Consider the following 15,932-nt stretch of genomic DNA (forward strand, 5'->3'; position numbering starts at 1 on the left):
CAAGCTCAGCTCCACTGCTTTGGATAGATAGACAGAGAGAGAGAGAAAGAGAAAGAAAGAGAGAAAGAGAGAAAGAGAGAAAAAGAGAAAGAGAGAGAAAGAGAAAAAGAGAGAGAGAAAGAAAGAGAGAAAGAAAGAGAGAGAGAAAGAAAGAGAGCAAGAGAGCAAGAGAGAGAGAGAAAGAAAGAGAAAGAGAAAGAGAGAGAGAGAGAGAGAGAGAGAGAGAAAGAAAGAAAGAAAGAAAGAAAGAAAGAAAGAAAGAAAGAAAGAAAAAAAAAAAAAAAAAAAAGAGGAGAAGAAGGAAGGAAGGAAGGAAAACTGGAATCACAACAGCAATACCATCCAAATACCAGCCTTGAAATGACAGATTAAAATGGAGAATATTTTGACCTATAAGGAAATTTAATCTTTTCTGCTCCAAAATAATTTGGTATTGTACATTTGAAACAATATACAGCATTTGGATACCACTTCTAAGTGCCTCCTTGTAGCTGTTCGTTTTTATCATTTCAACACCTATTCATTTTCATGTACATCAGGTAAATGATTACGTGATATTTAAAATAAAGACTTCTCTTTTTATTATTTTTTTTCCATGCAGTGCTATTGGTTCACTTTTAGGACAACTTTAGGTCAGCATTTGGTTTACACACTCATTTGATGCACACATGCGTATTTTTTCTTCAGCCAAAGGAGGATCACTTTTCACTACCATTCCTTAGAAATGCCCATTATTAACCAGGCAGCTCTAGCACACTTTTGATTTTTTAGGCAAATAAACAAGTTAAATTCTTACGATTAATCTGGAAAAAAGTATTAATTATCTACCAAAGCCTACTTTGGACTTCTTTGTTAATTAATCTAAAACAATTGTTCTGTTCTGATGTGAATTTTACATATACTAATGGAGGATGAACAGCAATTACAGATCCTTCTGGGTTTATAAGTGTAGGGGAAAGGAAGGCAGCTGGAACAGAAGGAGCTCTGAGTGCACAGACTGGGTGAGAAAGTCCCTTCCATAACAGTTCTGCACAGGAGAGTGCGGCACCACACTGAGGGAAACATCCATTTTAAAATTTAAAAACTCTTTAAAAATTAAGGCAGTAAATAGGCTGTAATGCTGCCCTGCCCAAGTATGTTTCCATTACAATTAAGCAATCAATACAAAGTATTTATTGCTGACAGATTACGTGCAAAGAGGAGCACATAAAAGGAGCCATGTGCTAAAACATCCCTGATTTTGCTGTAGCTGTGCTTAGCCAGAAAGAACGCTTTTTCCCCCAGAAGCAGACTTGCTAAATGCCATCCAGTACGTGCTATATAAATGCTGTCTGCTCCCCGCCCTTACAAATAAAAACAAAGGCGATAAAAGAAATGGATAAAGAGACGTCAGTTTGCAAGAAAAACACTGGGTTGTATTTCCTGAAAGCTGCACAAGTCAACGTGCAAACTTGAAATATTATAGATCTGGTTTTACAAGTCAATCACAGCTATATATTTGGACTTGTAATTACTGTCAGTTTTGACAGCGAAGGCAAAGATTTTTTTTTTCCCCAACATGCAAGTTTCAATAAAATCAGGTAGCCACATCACAGAACACTTTCTTACACGGCGAATTAAAAGGACTTCTCACAGAGATAAAGAACACTGCCAGAATTAAATATGTCATACATTCAATTAAAGGAGACGAGAAAAAAAGAGGACTATCCATACGGGTGGACCTGATCCAAAGCCTTTTGTAAGGATGAAAATGCAGTGAGTTCCTTGAGTGGACTCTGGAAAAAATCCCCGTCTGTTCTATGAAGGAAGAAACAGACAAAACCAGAGGCTTTTTTTACTTTTTTCTGTACTTCATAAGACACCAAGACACCAAAGCGATAAATAAAATTTAAATACCTGGGGAGCACGAATGGATGCAATTCAAAATCGCAGCTATTTTGCTTAAAAATGCATGAGTGAAATGCTCTCCATGGCAATTAGAATAAACACCATCTTTCACGTACTCAAAACTGTTTTAATACTGGGTACAGGCACGGAGCCCTTGAGGCGCAGGGAGACACGTGACATCTGAAAGAAATACTCAACTTTTCAACAGATACAGACCTGTGGGCCAAACTAATTGCAGAGGCAGGGGACTGCCACATTTGTCAGGAAAGAACTGGGGAACGTGCTTGCTGCTTCGATCCTGTGGAGCAGGAGGGAATTAGGAACACGTCAACTCAACAACAGCGGCATTTTCAATGTGTCAGTCAAAGAACAGCCGAGACCAGACGTGTATTTACTCTGCCATTTCAGTGCGGTGTCAGCTCGGGGCTGGCTCACAGCACTGAAGAGGCTGGGCTGAAGAAGCCTGGGAGAGGTCACTGAGCAAGCAGGAAGCCCCGTGGTTATGCCATTCCTCACAGGTGAGTTCATTCCCCACAAATTCTCACAGTCCTCCAGAAATGGAAATTGCAGAGCTCCCCAGGCAAGCAGCCCAATGCTTGGCTGCCCTGCCCTTGCACAGTCTCACCTTGCGCCTGATCCTCACCCACCTGCGAGCAATGTAAGCCTGTTCTTGCTCCGCGCCATCTGATGATTAACATGATCCCATTTAGCAACCCACGGCTGTGAGCCTGACTGCAAACAAAAGGTCACTCAGGCATTCCTAACGTGAGATGTAGCCAATGATAACAGTGACCGCTTTGGAGCTCCTTCCCCATCCCTGCCCCACGTCAGCCACCCGTCAATGGGAAGGCGCTGTGGAGGGGCTGAGGAATTGCGCCTGGGGCACAACGGCACAGCCGGTATGAGGGCTGGTGGCAGGAAAAGCCGTATTTCCTGCTACCTTCAGAACACGCAACTCCATTATGTCCTCAGAACTGGACTTAATTACGAGAGCAATAAATTCGGCCTAGAGAAAACAGAATATAGCAGGAGACGTGGGAACTGTCAGTGGCCCATATGCGGATGTTATAATTCTGTGTCAATATGCCCATATAACAAGATAAATCCTCATTATTACGCACTTACTCTTCGGCTGGAAGGAGGGAGGCACAGCCAAAGCATTCATCTGCAGTTGGCAGCTGTCTGTAATAGAGGTTGCTGAAGACGGTGATGATGTCTGCCCCTAGAATCGGTAGGAGAAGAGAGAGGACAGTGAGGTAGACAGGGTCAAGCACAACGTTTCACTACACTAACACAGGGCTGTGTGCCTGTGTTGTTTTTGGAAGTGTAAGCCCCTATTAATCCTGACGTGATCAGAACACAGCCCAGAGCCTACGGCCCGTGATTGTATATGAATGGGGAATCAGGACCGCGCAGTGTGTATAATGCTTCCATCTGGTTACTAGAGGTATCTTACTCCACGGACATCTTCTCTGGGCAGATGGAGACCAGAACCATCAAAGTCATTCACTGTGTTCACAGTACTCCTGGTATTTAAGTGCCATGCACCAGGGGATTTTGAACACCCAAAGTAACTGCATAGATAAATTGGCCTCCTACACGTACCCAGGTGGCTAACTCATGGTTGGGGCTCTTCTTCAAATCACAAAATCTACTTCCTACAGCACTAACAACTTGCTTTTAAATCCTTCATTTCACATTAGCAAGCAGTTTTAGGAGCACAATGAAGTCAAGGGAATTATGTGCCTGAATGCTTACTATTGTCAATAGGGAGTTAATACTGTGCCCTCAAATTAAGATTTACCTACGCAGCCTTCATTGAGGTTAAAGGGGAGTCACATGGTTAAATTCCCTTGTTTCAGACTGTACAAGCAGAACTGACTCTGTTTTCAAAAAGCACACCGTGTAAAAGACAGAAGGTGCTTGTGGCATTGACAACTGCCCCCATTTTACTCTTTTTTTTTTTTTTTTTTGTAATACCAGCAGAAATGACAACACTCAGGATGAGAAGAACATTCAAGAGCCAACAGACGTAGGAAGGGCAGACGCTAATAAGTATTATGATGAATGCAGTCTGAATAGCTATTGTAATTTCAGTTAATACGTTTAGCAAACAGCATGTCTACTGTTATTTTTAGACAAAATTATTGAAATAATTGTCTGAAACATAATTAATAACCAAACACTGTCCACTAAATGAAATAAATATGCTCACAGAAGCTGGTCAGTACTCTGTTCAATGATCCCTATCAGCCACCCTGGCCAGTTTCAGACCAAACGATCACAGCACAGACTCCCCAGGTCTGAAATGTCACGGCACCCAAGAAAGGTATTTTTCACAACTACCTCCTTAATGTGCGTAACATCATCCAGAGTGTGCAAAATAGAATTCCGCTGAAATGCGTTCATTACCACCGAATGAAATGCACCCCAAGAGCTTCTCGGAGCCCCCAGCCTATCCAACAGACAGGGCATGTAAATGAGAATGTGTCACATCACCACGTCATATGCTGCCAGGCTATCATTCAAAATCCCGATCCGCGCCTGATGGACGAGCATCTGCACAAATTGCTGGCTCACCAACCTCATTAGAGACGTTTGTAGCAGTGCTGCAGCTGAAGGGCCCAAGGTGATATTGAACACAGGGCAGTAAGGATCAATTTTCAGCACAGGGCCAACCACATCTTCGTTCTCTGCTGCTTGCCTAAGCCTCATGCAGGCCAACTATTGCTGCAGATGCCAGCTCATTTTCTCAAGGAGGCATTTTCTTGCCACGCTGCTGAAACATCAATTTAATCCTACTCTGTAAAAATGGGGTGTTTCAAGAAGACACCTTAAAGCACACATTCACCCCTTCCAAATTTTATATAAGCAAATGAGTGCAGGAGTGCAGTGAAGACAGAGTACTTACAGAACAGCAAAAAAGTCTTGAACATGGTGCAGGGGGAGAGGATACGGAGGATGGTGCCTTTTCACTTTGAAGTTTCACTCACCTTATAAAAAACGCACAAAGCTCACAGAGCAGATGCTCTGAATGCTGCCTTCGAAGCAGCGCCAGACACATTAGAGGAAAGGCAATTCCGATCATACGCAAGCCAGGAGTCGATAATGAACTATAGGTGACCCTGGGTGGCTATCAGAAGGCATTAAGAAGCTGAATGGGCAGTCTGAGCCCATTGAAGCGGGTAGGTACCCACATCATCCATAACTTGCCAGCCTCAGAAGCACAAAAGAATAGGTGGATAGGAATCTGGTTAGTTTATAGCTTGTCAGAAGCAGCTTTAATCTTTAATAATTTGAACTGCCTAATGTTTTGTGAGGGTTTTTTTTTGGGGGGGGGGGATTGTTATGTGTTAGAAATTTAGATGCATAGATTACTTCCTCCTTTCTTTTTAGTCTTAGGCCTTAAAAACAAGCCTAAAATTAGCTTGAAAATAGGGAGAAATGCATTGCAAAAAATATGCCTGGAGTATTTTACTGGTAGAGATGAACAAAAAAACAGTGTCTCAAAAGACAAGAAGTGTTCGATAGCAGGAACCTGATTACTGCACTAATAGCACTATCACAACGGGGAATCCAGGACAAGAGAAATGGGAAGTTTCTAAAATAGAGACTTTGAACTACTAGAAAAACTACTTAAAAACCTAGAAATATCACGTTTCAGTAGAAACTGTGACTATTAAGAGCAAGCAGGCATACGGACTCTTCAGAATGGAGAAACCAGTTGAAAACATGATTATAGGTGAATATACAATAAAGCCCATTGCTTCCCACACATACACACGCACTCACGCCTGGCTGCTTTTAATTTAAGCACAAGTATGGCAGCTCTCTTGGAACAGAGCAGCAGAGGAAGGAGGGACCTTGCATCCCTGACAACACACAGCTGTATACAGATTTCTTCTTTTCCCTTTCCAAACTGAAATAACTCTCAGAGGCTGAAGACTAACACTGAACTAGCCGCGTTGCCCACGCCTGTCAGACTGTCTGTGCTCTGCTCTGTGCATGCTGACCCCGTTAGATTTGACTATTAAAAAGCAGCATTGGGCCATGTCAGCCCTTGGGTGGGAGACTGCCATGACACACTTCCACGCTTGCTGGCGTTTGAAAGATTGATAATGATACCGTGTAATACTTTCGCTTTTAACACAAGCAGTTCAGCACGCGGTCAGCTGGGTGGTGCCACATAGCCAGTCTTGTAGCACAAAAATAAAATCCCAATTGCTGATGGCCACTGAAAATCCCATGGCACTATTTACAAACACGCAAGCAATTACAGTGGACAAAGTGGCCAAACTGGCCGTTCTCTTTTGCCAACATAAATCCTCCCCCAGTAACTGAACGTGGAGTTTTTTCATCTCACAGCATAAACTTTAAAGGATTGCTGTAAAAAGCTCATTAGCCAGCAAAAACCTTTATGGAGCAGCACTTGCTTTACAACGGCGGATGAAAGAAAGTTCTTTCTATGCTTCATGAGACACTGAGACTGCTTAAGGATAAAAGCTCCAACACATCAGTTTGCTATAGCAAAAAAAATAAATAGCAGAGAGAGTTTTTAGCAGCATTTCAAGCTGTCTTCACCTGCCAGGAGTTCTTCTCAGACTGCCCACACCATCCTGCTCTATTCCCATACACATTGCTACAATGAAACACTGGATTTTCAGTTTTTTTCCTGTTTATTAATACTTGCTCCTCCCAAAAGGGTGTAAAGAAGCTGATACCTCTGGTTTTAAATTTAACACATGTTGGCATACCTTTCAGGTGCAGCGATTATTTCTCCGCTTTGCTTTGGACCCCGCTCCCTGTGAATTCAAATTGGGGTGGTTTGGACTAACAATTCCAAACAGGATTGCCTGGATCCCATTACAAAATGCTTCCCAAACAAATCCATTAAAGGATATAATACAGTGTTTTACAGCTCGTTGCTGCCTGTTCTGCTCTACAAAAAAAAGGAGAAAAAAAGAAATAGATGTTCCCTGGCACATAGTGGTTAAGAACAGCATCATCCTTTTGACCCGTGCATCCTGTCTCCACCGTGGCCTCCCTTTACTTCTCCCTGTAGCAAGGACAGGCTGCCCAAGTCACATGTTAACTCCAGCAGCATGAAGTGGTGTCCTTATGCTCAGCTTGAATCCCCAGTTTCAAATCCATGAGGTTGGTTGGTGTTAGCCCCTCACAAGAGGGGAAACGCACTCTATAACAGGGATGCTCAGTAGCTCAGTATTGGTGTTTTTCCAAATAAAAATGGACTTAAGCAGACATTTGTTTGAGAGCTGTCAGCTTAAAAATAAAAATAAAAATGTGGTTAGCAAAGGTCTCACCGTTTATGAGCACGTTGTGCTGTGTAAAATGGAAAAGTTGTTTATAGGGTTGCCATGCATACACTTATTCCCACAGTTTCCATAGTAATAAATTTTTCATCAATTTGAGAGAAAGAGATGAGAGAAACATCAAGTGGCTCATTCAGCTGAGCCTTTGTCATCTACCTGGATATTTTCATCCCAGGCTTTAATATTTTACAGCTTTTCTACAGACCCCAGTGAGCTTCAACAAACCACGAGTCTCACTGACATCGGCAACTTCATCTTTCTTTACCTGAGATAGAAAAACTACATTTCCACCTTCTGGCTACAGAGAATTCAGTGCACCTCTTTTGTTTAGTTCAGGTTATGGAAATGATCACACCTCTTTCAGAACGAGCATTCAGCAGAAGGCATTTTGAAACTGCAGTGCGTGGTTTTGGGTTACTATTCTGGGAGCCTGATCCAGAGGCAACTGGATTGAATAGCTTCTCAGTTGCAGCAGCTTCTGGATCAGGTTCTAAAGGGTTATTCTCTACGCTCCTGAAGTTGCGTCACACAGCGACTGCAGAGCCAAAAAGAACAAAGTTTATGCTTTTGGCTTTAAACATAGAGTGCAATATTAATTAGCATTCACGTTCTGCTTAATTCCAGTCAGTGAAAGTTCTTACCATTAGGAGAGGAGCAAAAGGTGAGCTGGTGCACATACTTCTCCAGATCTCATCCGCAGAGCTGACAGCAAAGTTGGTGCATGTAGTTAATGGCACTCTGTACAAAGGGGTATGCCTTAACCAGGTGCTGGTCAAATGTTAGATGTTAGAAGGAAATTCTTTACTAGTAGGGTGGCGAGGCCCTGGCATGGGCTGCTCAGAGAAGCTGTGGGCATCCCAACCCTGGACACGTTGGAAGGCCAGGCTGGAAGGGGAGCTGGGCAACCTGAGCTGGAGGGTGACAGCCCTACCCATGGCAGGGGATTGAAACTGGATGATCTTTAAGGTCCTTTCCAACCCAAACCATGCTATGGTTCTGTGCGTCTACAAAATATTTGGGCCAGTCATTCTTAGCACAGAGGTCCATGAAAAGCCACCAGGGTGGCACGATTGTATCTGGGTCCTGTGCCATAAGAAGCACTCGTATTGCCCTTACTTCTGTGAATAAATTCAGATGACAGCCCCATTTCATTTCTTCATTCAGTCTGGAGGCCAGATGGCATTAGAATCATTTACTTCACCTTGTTGTGCTTAATTACTACAATCAACACACTATTTTCCAAATTAATCATAACAAAGTAATTTCATTAGTAACACAGCAGGCTGTTGAATTATTAGCATCATAACAGTTTGCAAACAATTAAACTTTATTTGAACCTTAAAAATTTGCAGAGTAGAACATTACTGTAAGATCTAATGGCAGCGCAGCACAAATGCAGAGCAGAGCACATAAGCGAGAAATGCCGCACAAAACGTGTCTTAGCGCCACATTTAACAGAACGGGCAGCGAGACAGACCTGAGCCAACAACGACAATAAGGCAATCGGCGTTTTTAACCCTGAGTTTTGCGCAAAGTAGCACGAGTGGAGGGTTTTTTCTCCAAAAAAGGCGATGGTATTTGCATAGATTGAGAGCGAACAGTCCATCAGCTGCTTTAGCCGCGACGCTCCGAGGGACTTTCTTCCTTGGACCGCCAGGCAGCTCGCCTCCCCCCTGCGCCCGAGGAGGGGGCGCTACCCCCGCAGACAAAGGCTCTCTGCCGCAGAGCCGGGCCCATCGCTGGGGGGAGGGCGCCCTCTCCCGGGCAGCCCGCAGGAGGGCCGGGCCGCGCCGCGACCCTTTGCTGCCACCTGCCGGCCAGGGTGCGCGGCGCGGGTCGGCCCTGCCCTACTGACCCCAACGCAGGGGGCGGCGTGGCGGGGGGAAGGCAACTCGGGGCGCGGATTTCGTGACGGCCAGAAAAGGGGAGCTTTTGCAGCCACGAGAGCAGTGCTTTGCATTCAGTGCACAGTCCGCTTGATAAATTAAAGTAGTAAAAGAGCTGAAGACTATAATCTATCATTTTAACATTTCACTGATAACGTACAGAGCCCACTGCAAATGGCTATTGCTTAAAAAAAAAAAAAATTAAAAAATCCCACACCCTGTTTGCCTCCTATTAGGATCCTGTGTACCAGAAAGTACCATGAATTGGTTACTAGCCCTGAGTTCAGCTCGGCATTACCTCCAAACCACCCGCACACAGGGCTGCCAAAGTGCATGCATGTGAGAAGTGCAGGGGCTGCCCAGGCTCAGTGCACTCAGGCCGCCCTCCTGGCCCTCAGACATTACTGGTTGGGAGGATCCAGAACAGAGGATCCTGCATGCTAACAGCAATGCAAATCTCCCAAACAAGCATTAACTCTGACGTAGCCAACTCCTTGTCCACAAGTGAGAGTATTTTAGAGGGGGCTTTCTGTTTGCTTCAGCTGATGCTCCTAGCTAGAGTTCTGGATGCGACATTAAAGACTGCAAGCAGCCCTTTACAAGGTCAGATTTTGAAAGTATTACACCATCACCACCTACAAAATCATTCCCACCTGCAATTCAGCTCATGTTGGCTTACCAGAAAGTGTTCTAATGCGTTATTTTTGCCAAAATAATTCGTAATTCAGCAAGTCAGAATGCTACCCCACACAGACTGACGTACATCAGCACAAGAACAAAGTCTTCATTTGGCTGTAACCTAACTGGTTCATATTAACAATGCTAAATACAGAAGAAAAATAAATCATCGGCCGAAATGTAAAAAATTGAAGAATGTAAATGAACAACAAAAAAACACATTTGGAAGCAGAACAACCTTAAGACTTACAATATTACATAGAAATTTCCTTTGATTTTCATAGAAACCGCAAAAATGTGAACTACTCCAGCAATTAACGTACGCGTGAACTGAGCAATAGTTTTCTGCTTTCAAAGTTCAGCTCCATTTTTCTCAATCTGAGTAATGGAAACACAGAGCCAAACTGCATGGGTTAGAACACAAGCCTATAGCAATAGAGTGCTGCTAATATACTTAAGAGCAACAGGCGCTATGTGACTGCTTGTGCCCCAAATGTTAAATACCATCTATTTCATTTCCTAGCAGTACAATTCTATAAAAAGGGACCAAGAACATTTCCGCAGAATTGTGATCAATTGCTGTTTTGAACGTTTAACATATACAAGGCTACAATCTGACTACATTCACTGAAACCACAAAATGTATACGGCAGAATCTTCATCTTTCAGAGGTCAGGTCTGTAAACTGCAGCTGCACACCACTCCTGATTTCAAGCAGACTTCTCCTGAAAAGGGACAGAGAAGTTGGAAGTTCATCATTGACCCCAAAACCTCAGAAATACATATAAAATTCCGTCCAAACACCTTCCATTTTCCACAGATTTCTGCACAAATACGTACATATCAGTAAATTAACAAAACTAACCAGAACTAACTACCAATATTGTTTTACCCCCCAAAATCTGGAAAAGAAATGCAGTTATAAAATACATCATCTTTCGTATACTGTAGTTTAATAATTCGTATGGAATCCCAGGAGAAATGCTTAAATTGAACCTTCAATATACTTTGCCATAGTCTTTATGTTAACAGGACTCCTACAAAGGTTCCAGGAAAGAAATACTTAAGAAACAGAGAACAAGGGAACACACAAGCCATTACAGAAGATTGGATTAAAATGTACTTACCCAGGCCTCTCAAATATCATACATCTCCATTATGTAGGCTTTAGGCACCAAGCCAATGGTTCCCTTCATTTCTCCTACCCACCAGCCAAATCTATTGTACTCCTAATTGAAAACAATATGCAATATTAACCTTTAGTCTGATATAAATGCAATAGAGTTTTGTATGCAACTCCTTATGGTTGCTTTCTCTTACATACAGTTATTACCATTTCAACTGAAAATTAAAACATTATATCTTTTGGTTAGAGGCATTCATATACAGAGTTAGGCAAAGAGAGAAGCTAAATTTTAAAAAGGTTAGACATACTCAGGAAAATTTCTTAATTATGGCCACACTTCCCTACAACCAAAAGCAGCTGTTCTCTCCGTCTCGTATTCGCCACAAACATAAAAACCTTGTTTTTGTAACAATAACTCACAGCACAACATTGGCATAAAGGATCAGCTGGGATTCTTTCACAAGGCTAAAGTCTAAGAAACTTAAAATCAACTTCTTTTAAATAACACTTTGTTCAAATGTGAAGGGAATACTATCAGTCCAAGATATAATCTCTTTCAATGGACAACATCTACTATTGCTTTAGGCTTGTAGAAAATTCTACAGAAGATCTCATATGTCTGACAGATGACTAATGTACTTTAGTTTGAAATTTGTTTAGGCCTAGTGAGATAAATATGAAACAAAATGAATTATAATAGTTTAAAGAAATAATATCTTCCAAAAGCAATACCAAGTAAGAGTATTGTGGGATCCAAATTTAATTTTTTTCCTATGAGGTAAATATTTTAAGATCAATCCTAACAGCAGTTCAATAAATTGTAACAGCTGAAATTGCATACTCTCGTATATTGAGTTACAAATGAAGCATTATTAAAACAGAGATCCCATTCAAAAATTGAATGATTAGTTAGATAGAAATTACTTTGGAACAAACACGGAAAATACGAAAGACACAGATATCCCTGATAAGCAACATCTGCTCCCTGCTATACTGCTCTTCTGATGAGAAAAGCTGAAGACTGTAGGATTTTTTAATTAATGGACCTACTGAGATGACACTATAAGCTATTATTTTGACTGCAGATAAGTTTTTTGGTTATTAATAGTCAAGTGGAGCTTAAGGGTTAATGGAGTTTCATTAGAGCCTGAGCTATAATGATTTGCTGCTGGCATATCTGGCCTGGTGGAGTGTTCTCTAGGGTCCTATGAGGTGCTTCATGTACTCAGCTCTCCCTGTGTGTAACTGTGATGAAGCCCTGTTGATGGCTCACTTTCATGTTGGCCCAAGCTCTTTTTTTTAACTCTCCCAAAACACGCAGGCAGGCAGGCAGGCAGGCACACACACGCTTTATTTTCTTTCTGTGGAAGGCTGAACACCAATCTTAAACATTTTCTTTCTTCACTGTGCAAACAGGAGTTGGTGATTTAAAGGGTTCTATCCTGCCACCCATAAAATACAGCACTAAGTGTGGCTTCAAGAAAATCCATGCAAAAAATAGCAGGAAAACCTTCATTTACGATGTAAACTCACAAATTAGCTGCAAAAATACCTCCACCTCCCACTGCAGTATGGGCCTGTACGGATGCTCTGAAAGTCAAGGGGTACCTGAACCTGATGGGCAGTGAGAAAACTATTTTGAGCAGAAGTTGAGAACTGCTCACAACCTTTCCCATAGGGTGCATGTTGCACTCCAAATCTTTAAAAGGCTGGGTAGCACCCTGACACCAAAGTTTATAATGTTCCAGATCAGCCTGTTTAAAATTTGTATTTTATCTTACAGTACACTGGTTAAATATACAAACAGTATTTCTAGACTACAGTGGGAAACTGCTGAAAGGAGCAGTACTCACGTATACTGCTGGAATCTCAGTAATAAATCTCTCCAAGAAAAAGCAACAAAAGATTTTAAGCTGTTACACGGAAGTCATGAAGAGCCTGACAAAAGAGATTAAGCAAGTTTTGCTAGACATCAGCCAAAAAAACAAACAATACATGAAATGAGGGAAGTGGCTTAGTTAAGTGGTCATTAAATTGCATGACAAATGGCACACAAAGAGCCTGTGGACTATATTATCCATTGAAAATGTTCCACTTAGCAACTACATGAACTCAGAAATAATTGCTTTAAAACAAAACAATTCAGACACCTCAAATGAAAATTAAGAGCATGTTGCTGTTTTGAAAACTTTCTGGGTTTTGTTACTTACTAATACACCACTTACTGCGCTGGCATGAAGCTAAGTGAGAAGATGAAATGAATGTTGATGTAACAGACTAGTAAACTAATTTAAAGATTCACTGCAACCATTATACTATACAGACAATATTCCAACACAGAAGCTTTTACTCCATCATTACTATTCTTCACATGGGCCTCAAGAGCAACATGAATCCCAATTAAACCATCTGCAGACCATGGAAGTCTGAGCAAAAAGATAATACAAATACATGGTTACCAAGAACATAAAACTTTAATTTCAGGTTTTAGAACAATAGTACAGTAGTCCCCTTTTAAACTGATTAAAGTACAGACATTTTTCTCTGAACTCCTAGCCACTCCTCTCTGTCTTCAGAAGTATGAAGGAGTGCTCACTGGTCAGATACAAAGGCAGTCCCCCACTCCTTTCTTGAAGTGTCATATAAAATCCAAACTGCTGTATTGATTCTATTAATAGCATCAGTGATAAACTCCTTCAAGATGATGTAATTTAGACAATACACTGCTGTTGTGAAGCCTGTATGTCTACTACCGCTGCCGGTGATGTGTACAATATAATTCTGAAGCCCGATAGGCTCAAAACGCAGAAAGATCTGAAGACACTCACGAGTTTTATATTAGTTCTGAGGAGTTGGGAAGCACAGTCCTTTTGCAAGCATCAGCTTATGATCTCAGGTACCACTGGACCTACCATCTGGTATCCCTCATTGCATTCGGCTCTTAACATCACTGCTAACATAGGCAAGCGACTGTACTTCAGAAGGACTGATAAAATAATGAAGAGTCCTTTAATCTACAGGAAACCATTGTAGTCAATTTATAAGAAATATTGCATCCCTTTGTAGGATGTGTAATTATTTTCTATTAATCATGTGCTATAAAGCTACATTATGTGGTTATTCTGTTATCACTAGAAAGAGGCCTGCAGTCAGCTCCTGACAATGTTAGGTAATTACTAACACAAAGCCTCTTTCTCCTTATGTAGAAATGCTATCAAGATCCAGAGGTGCTGTGATGCTTGCTGTATGAAAATAATTCTCCAAAGAAATTCAATAACTGCAAAATGAATTGCTCCAAGGCAAACAGAGGGATAGGAAAGGGGGCAGGGCCAAATGCAGCCACACTGCAATGAGGAGAATGCACAAGTGTGCGGCCACGATCTGCCATGTGACTGGAGCACATTTACCACAGCAGACAGGGTTGGCAGAGGAGGGGAGGAAGAGGCCAGCACCACCGCTGCAACACAAACACCGCTGTAGTGGAATATATTATGTCATAAAATGCAGAACAACCACCCAAACAGATGACCAAATGTTTTTTAAGTCACTTCTGTGTTTTCACCATCGGTAAAAGAGTGGATTATTTTTTTTTCTTTTTTCCCAGCAGAAATTTATTAACCAGAGTAATTTCACAAGGCAGCAAGGAACAGGTTATGACTTAACCTGCTGGCAAAACACTCTCTGTACAGCAGTGCTAGGAAAAAAAATGTCATCTGGGTTTACAGGCTCCTCCTAAAGGGCTCCCAGCTGAACACACTGCAAGCAGATGCTTCTCGCCCCATTCCACCCATTGCACTGCACTGATACGTGTGCACCTAGATTCCATGAGATACTGACCTTAAGTGCAGTAGTAGAAACATACTACCTGTTTCTCAAGTATGACCTATAAGGTCATACTAAGGTAAGATCTAAGGTTTGCTTACTACACAGAAGGACATTTTGATATGCAAAAGAGATTTTTGATATGCAAGAGGATTTCCACGTGTCTCCTCACCTTTAGAAACAGATCCTATGAATAAACGAGGATCTCTAGATGCTTTGTACCATATTCACTTCTACTGGCATCAGTAAAAGTTGAGAACATCTCATTCTTGCCCAGTTAGTCCCTATTGTTCAACACCTATAGTATGTCGTTGGGTTTTTTGTTTGTTTTGCTATTTTTGTTTTTTAAAGGATTACTGAAAATCATAATTATGCATCAATGCCTTCAAGGAAATAATGGATTTATAATTTATAAAAAAAAACCACACAGCTGAAGCATGTGAATTCAAGATTTTTCTCCCACCTTCTCCCAAGGCATCGTAAGTAATATTAACTTACAGACTGAAGATCTGCAAACCATAAAACTGAAAAGCAAAATGTATTTATAGCCTTGTTTGGGGTTAAATTAGGTAGCCTCTCCTATCGATCTAAAGTGAGGGAACCAGGGAGATTTTATTTTTTTCCTAAAGAATATCCTAGGGGGCAATTTGGCAAGATAATATTTTAAGACACCTCTAATTCATCCAGAAAATTGAAGCCAGCTAAAAAAATTTCAGAACTTCCTTTGGTGTAATTGCTGAATGATGCACTATCAACTAGGGAGCATTTTTGTCACAGAACAGCATTTTCTCTAAAAAGCAGAAAATGATAAATGTTTTAGATAACTGAATGAGACTTCTTCACAGGTAGTAGAGTTGTTTTAAGGCAGCAATAAAATAGTCATCTTTAAGAATACAAGCCTCAGATTTACTATATGGTAGCGTTATTAGGTTTTATTTCCTGAAATGACATGAGACAAAACAGACATCCATTGGAAAGTGTTCAATCAGAATAAGCAGACTGACTTCAGAACCAAAGCTGGCCCTGGTTGAAGGGCCATTATCTTCTATTACACGACAAGATGCCAACGTTTCTTCTGATCAGGTAGGTAAACGCTTATTATTGGTATGCAGACCAACAGAACTCGAGTCACTTTGTGTTAGTCTGTCTTAATTAATCTTCCACTGAAGGGCCCTCACTCTACTCTTAGCCATGTATATAGTA

General features: G+C 41.4%; 1 protein-coding gene across 2 annotated transcripts in view; it reads right to left on the reverse strand.

Annotated features, from left to right (window-relative positions):
• Nucleotides 1-8,520: 8,520 nt before the first annotated feature.
• The window catches only part of SKAP2 (src kinase associated phosphoprotein 2), a 110,846-nt gene continuing 103,434 nt past the window's right edge, over nucleotides 8,521-15,932 (reverse strand). For both annotated transcript variants that reach the window (XM_052693587.1, XM_052693588.1), the window contains exon 12: nucleotides 8,521-11,010. In XM_052693587.1, the coding sequence (XP_052549547.1) occupies nucleotides 10,918-11,010 (93 nt within the window). In that variant the 3' untranslated portion in view covers nucleotides 8,521-10,917. The remainder of the gene's footprint in view (nucleotides 11,011-15,932) is intronic.

The sequence above is a fragment of the Tympanuchus pallidicinctus genome, unplaced genomic scaffold (genome assembly GCF_026119805.1).
Source record: "Tympanuchus pallidicinctus isolate F22 unplaced genomic scaffold, pur_lepc_1.0 scaffold3, whole genome shotgun sequence".
Classification (NCBI taxonomy): domain Eukaryota; kingdom Metazoa; phylum Chordata; class Aves; order Galliformes; family Phasianidae; genus Tympanuchus; species Tympanuchus pallidicinctus.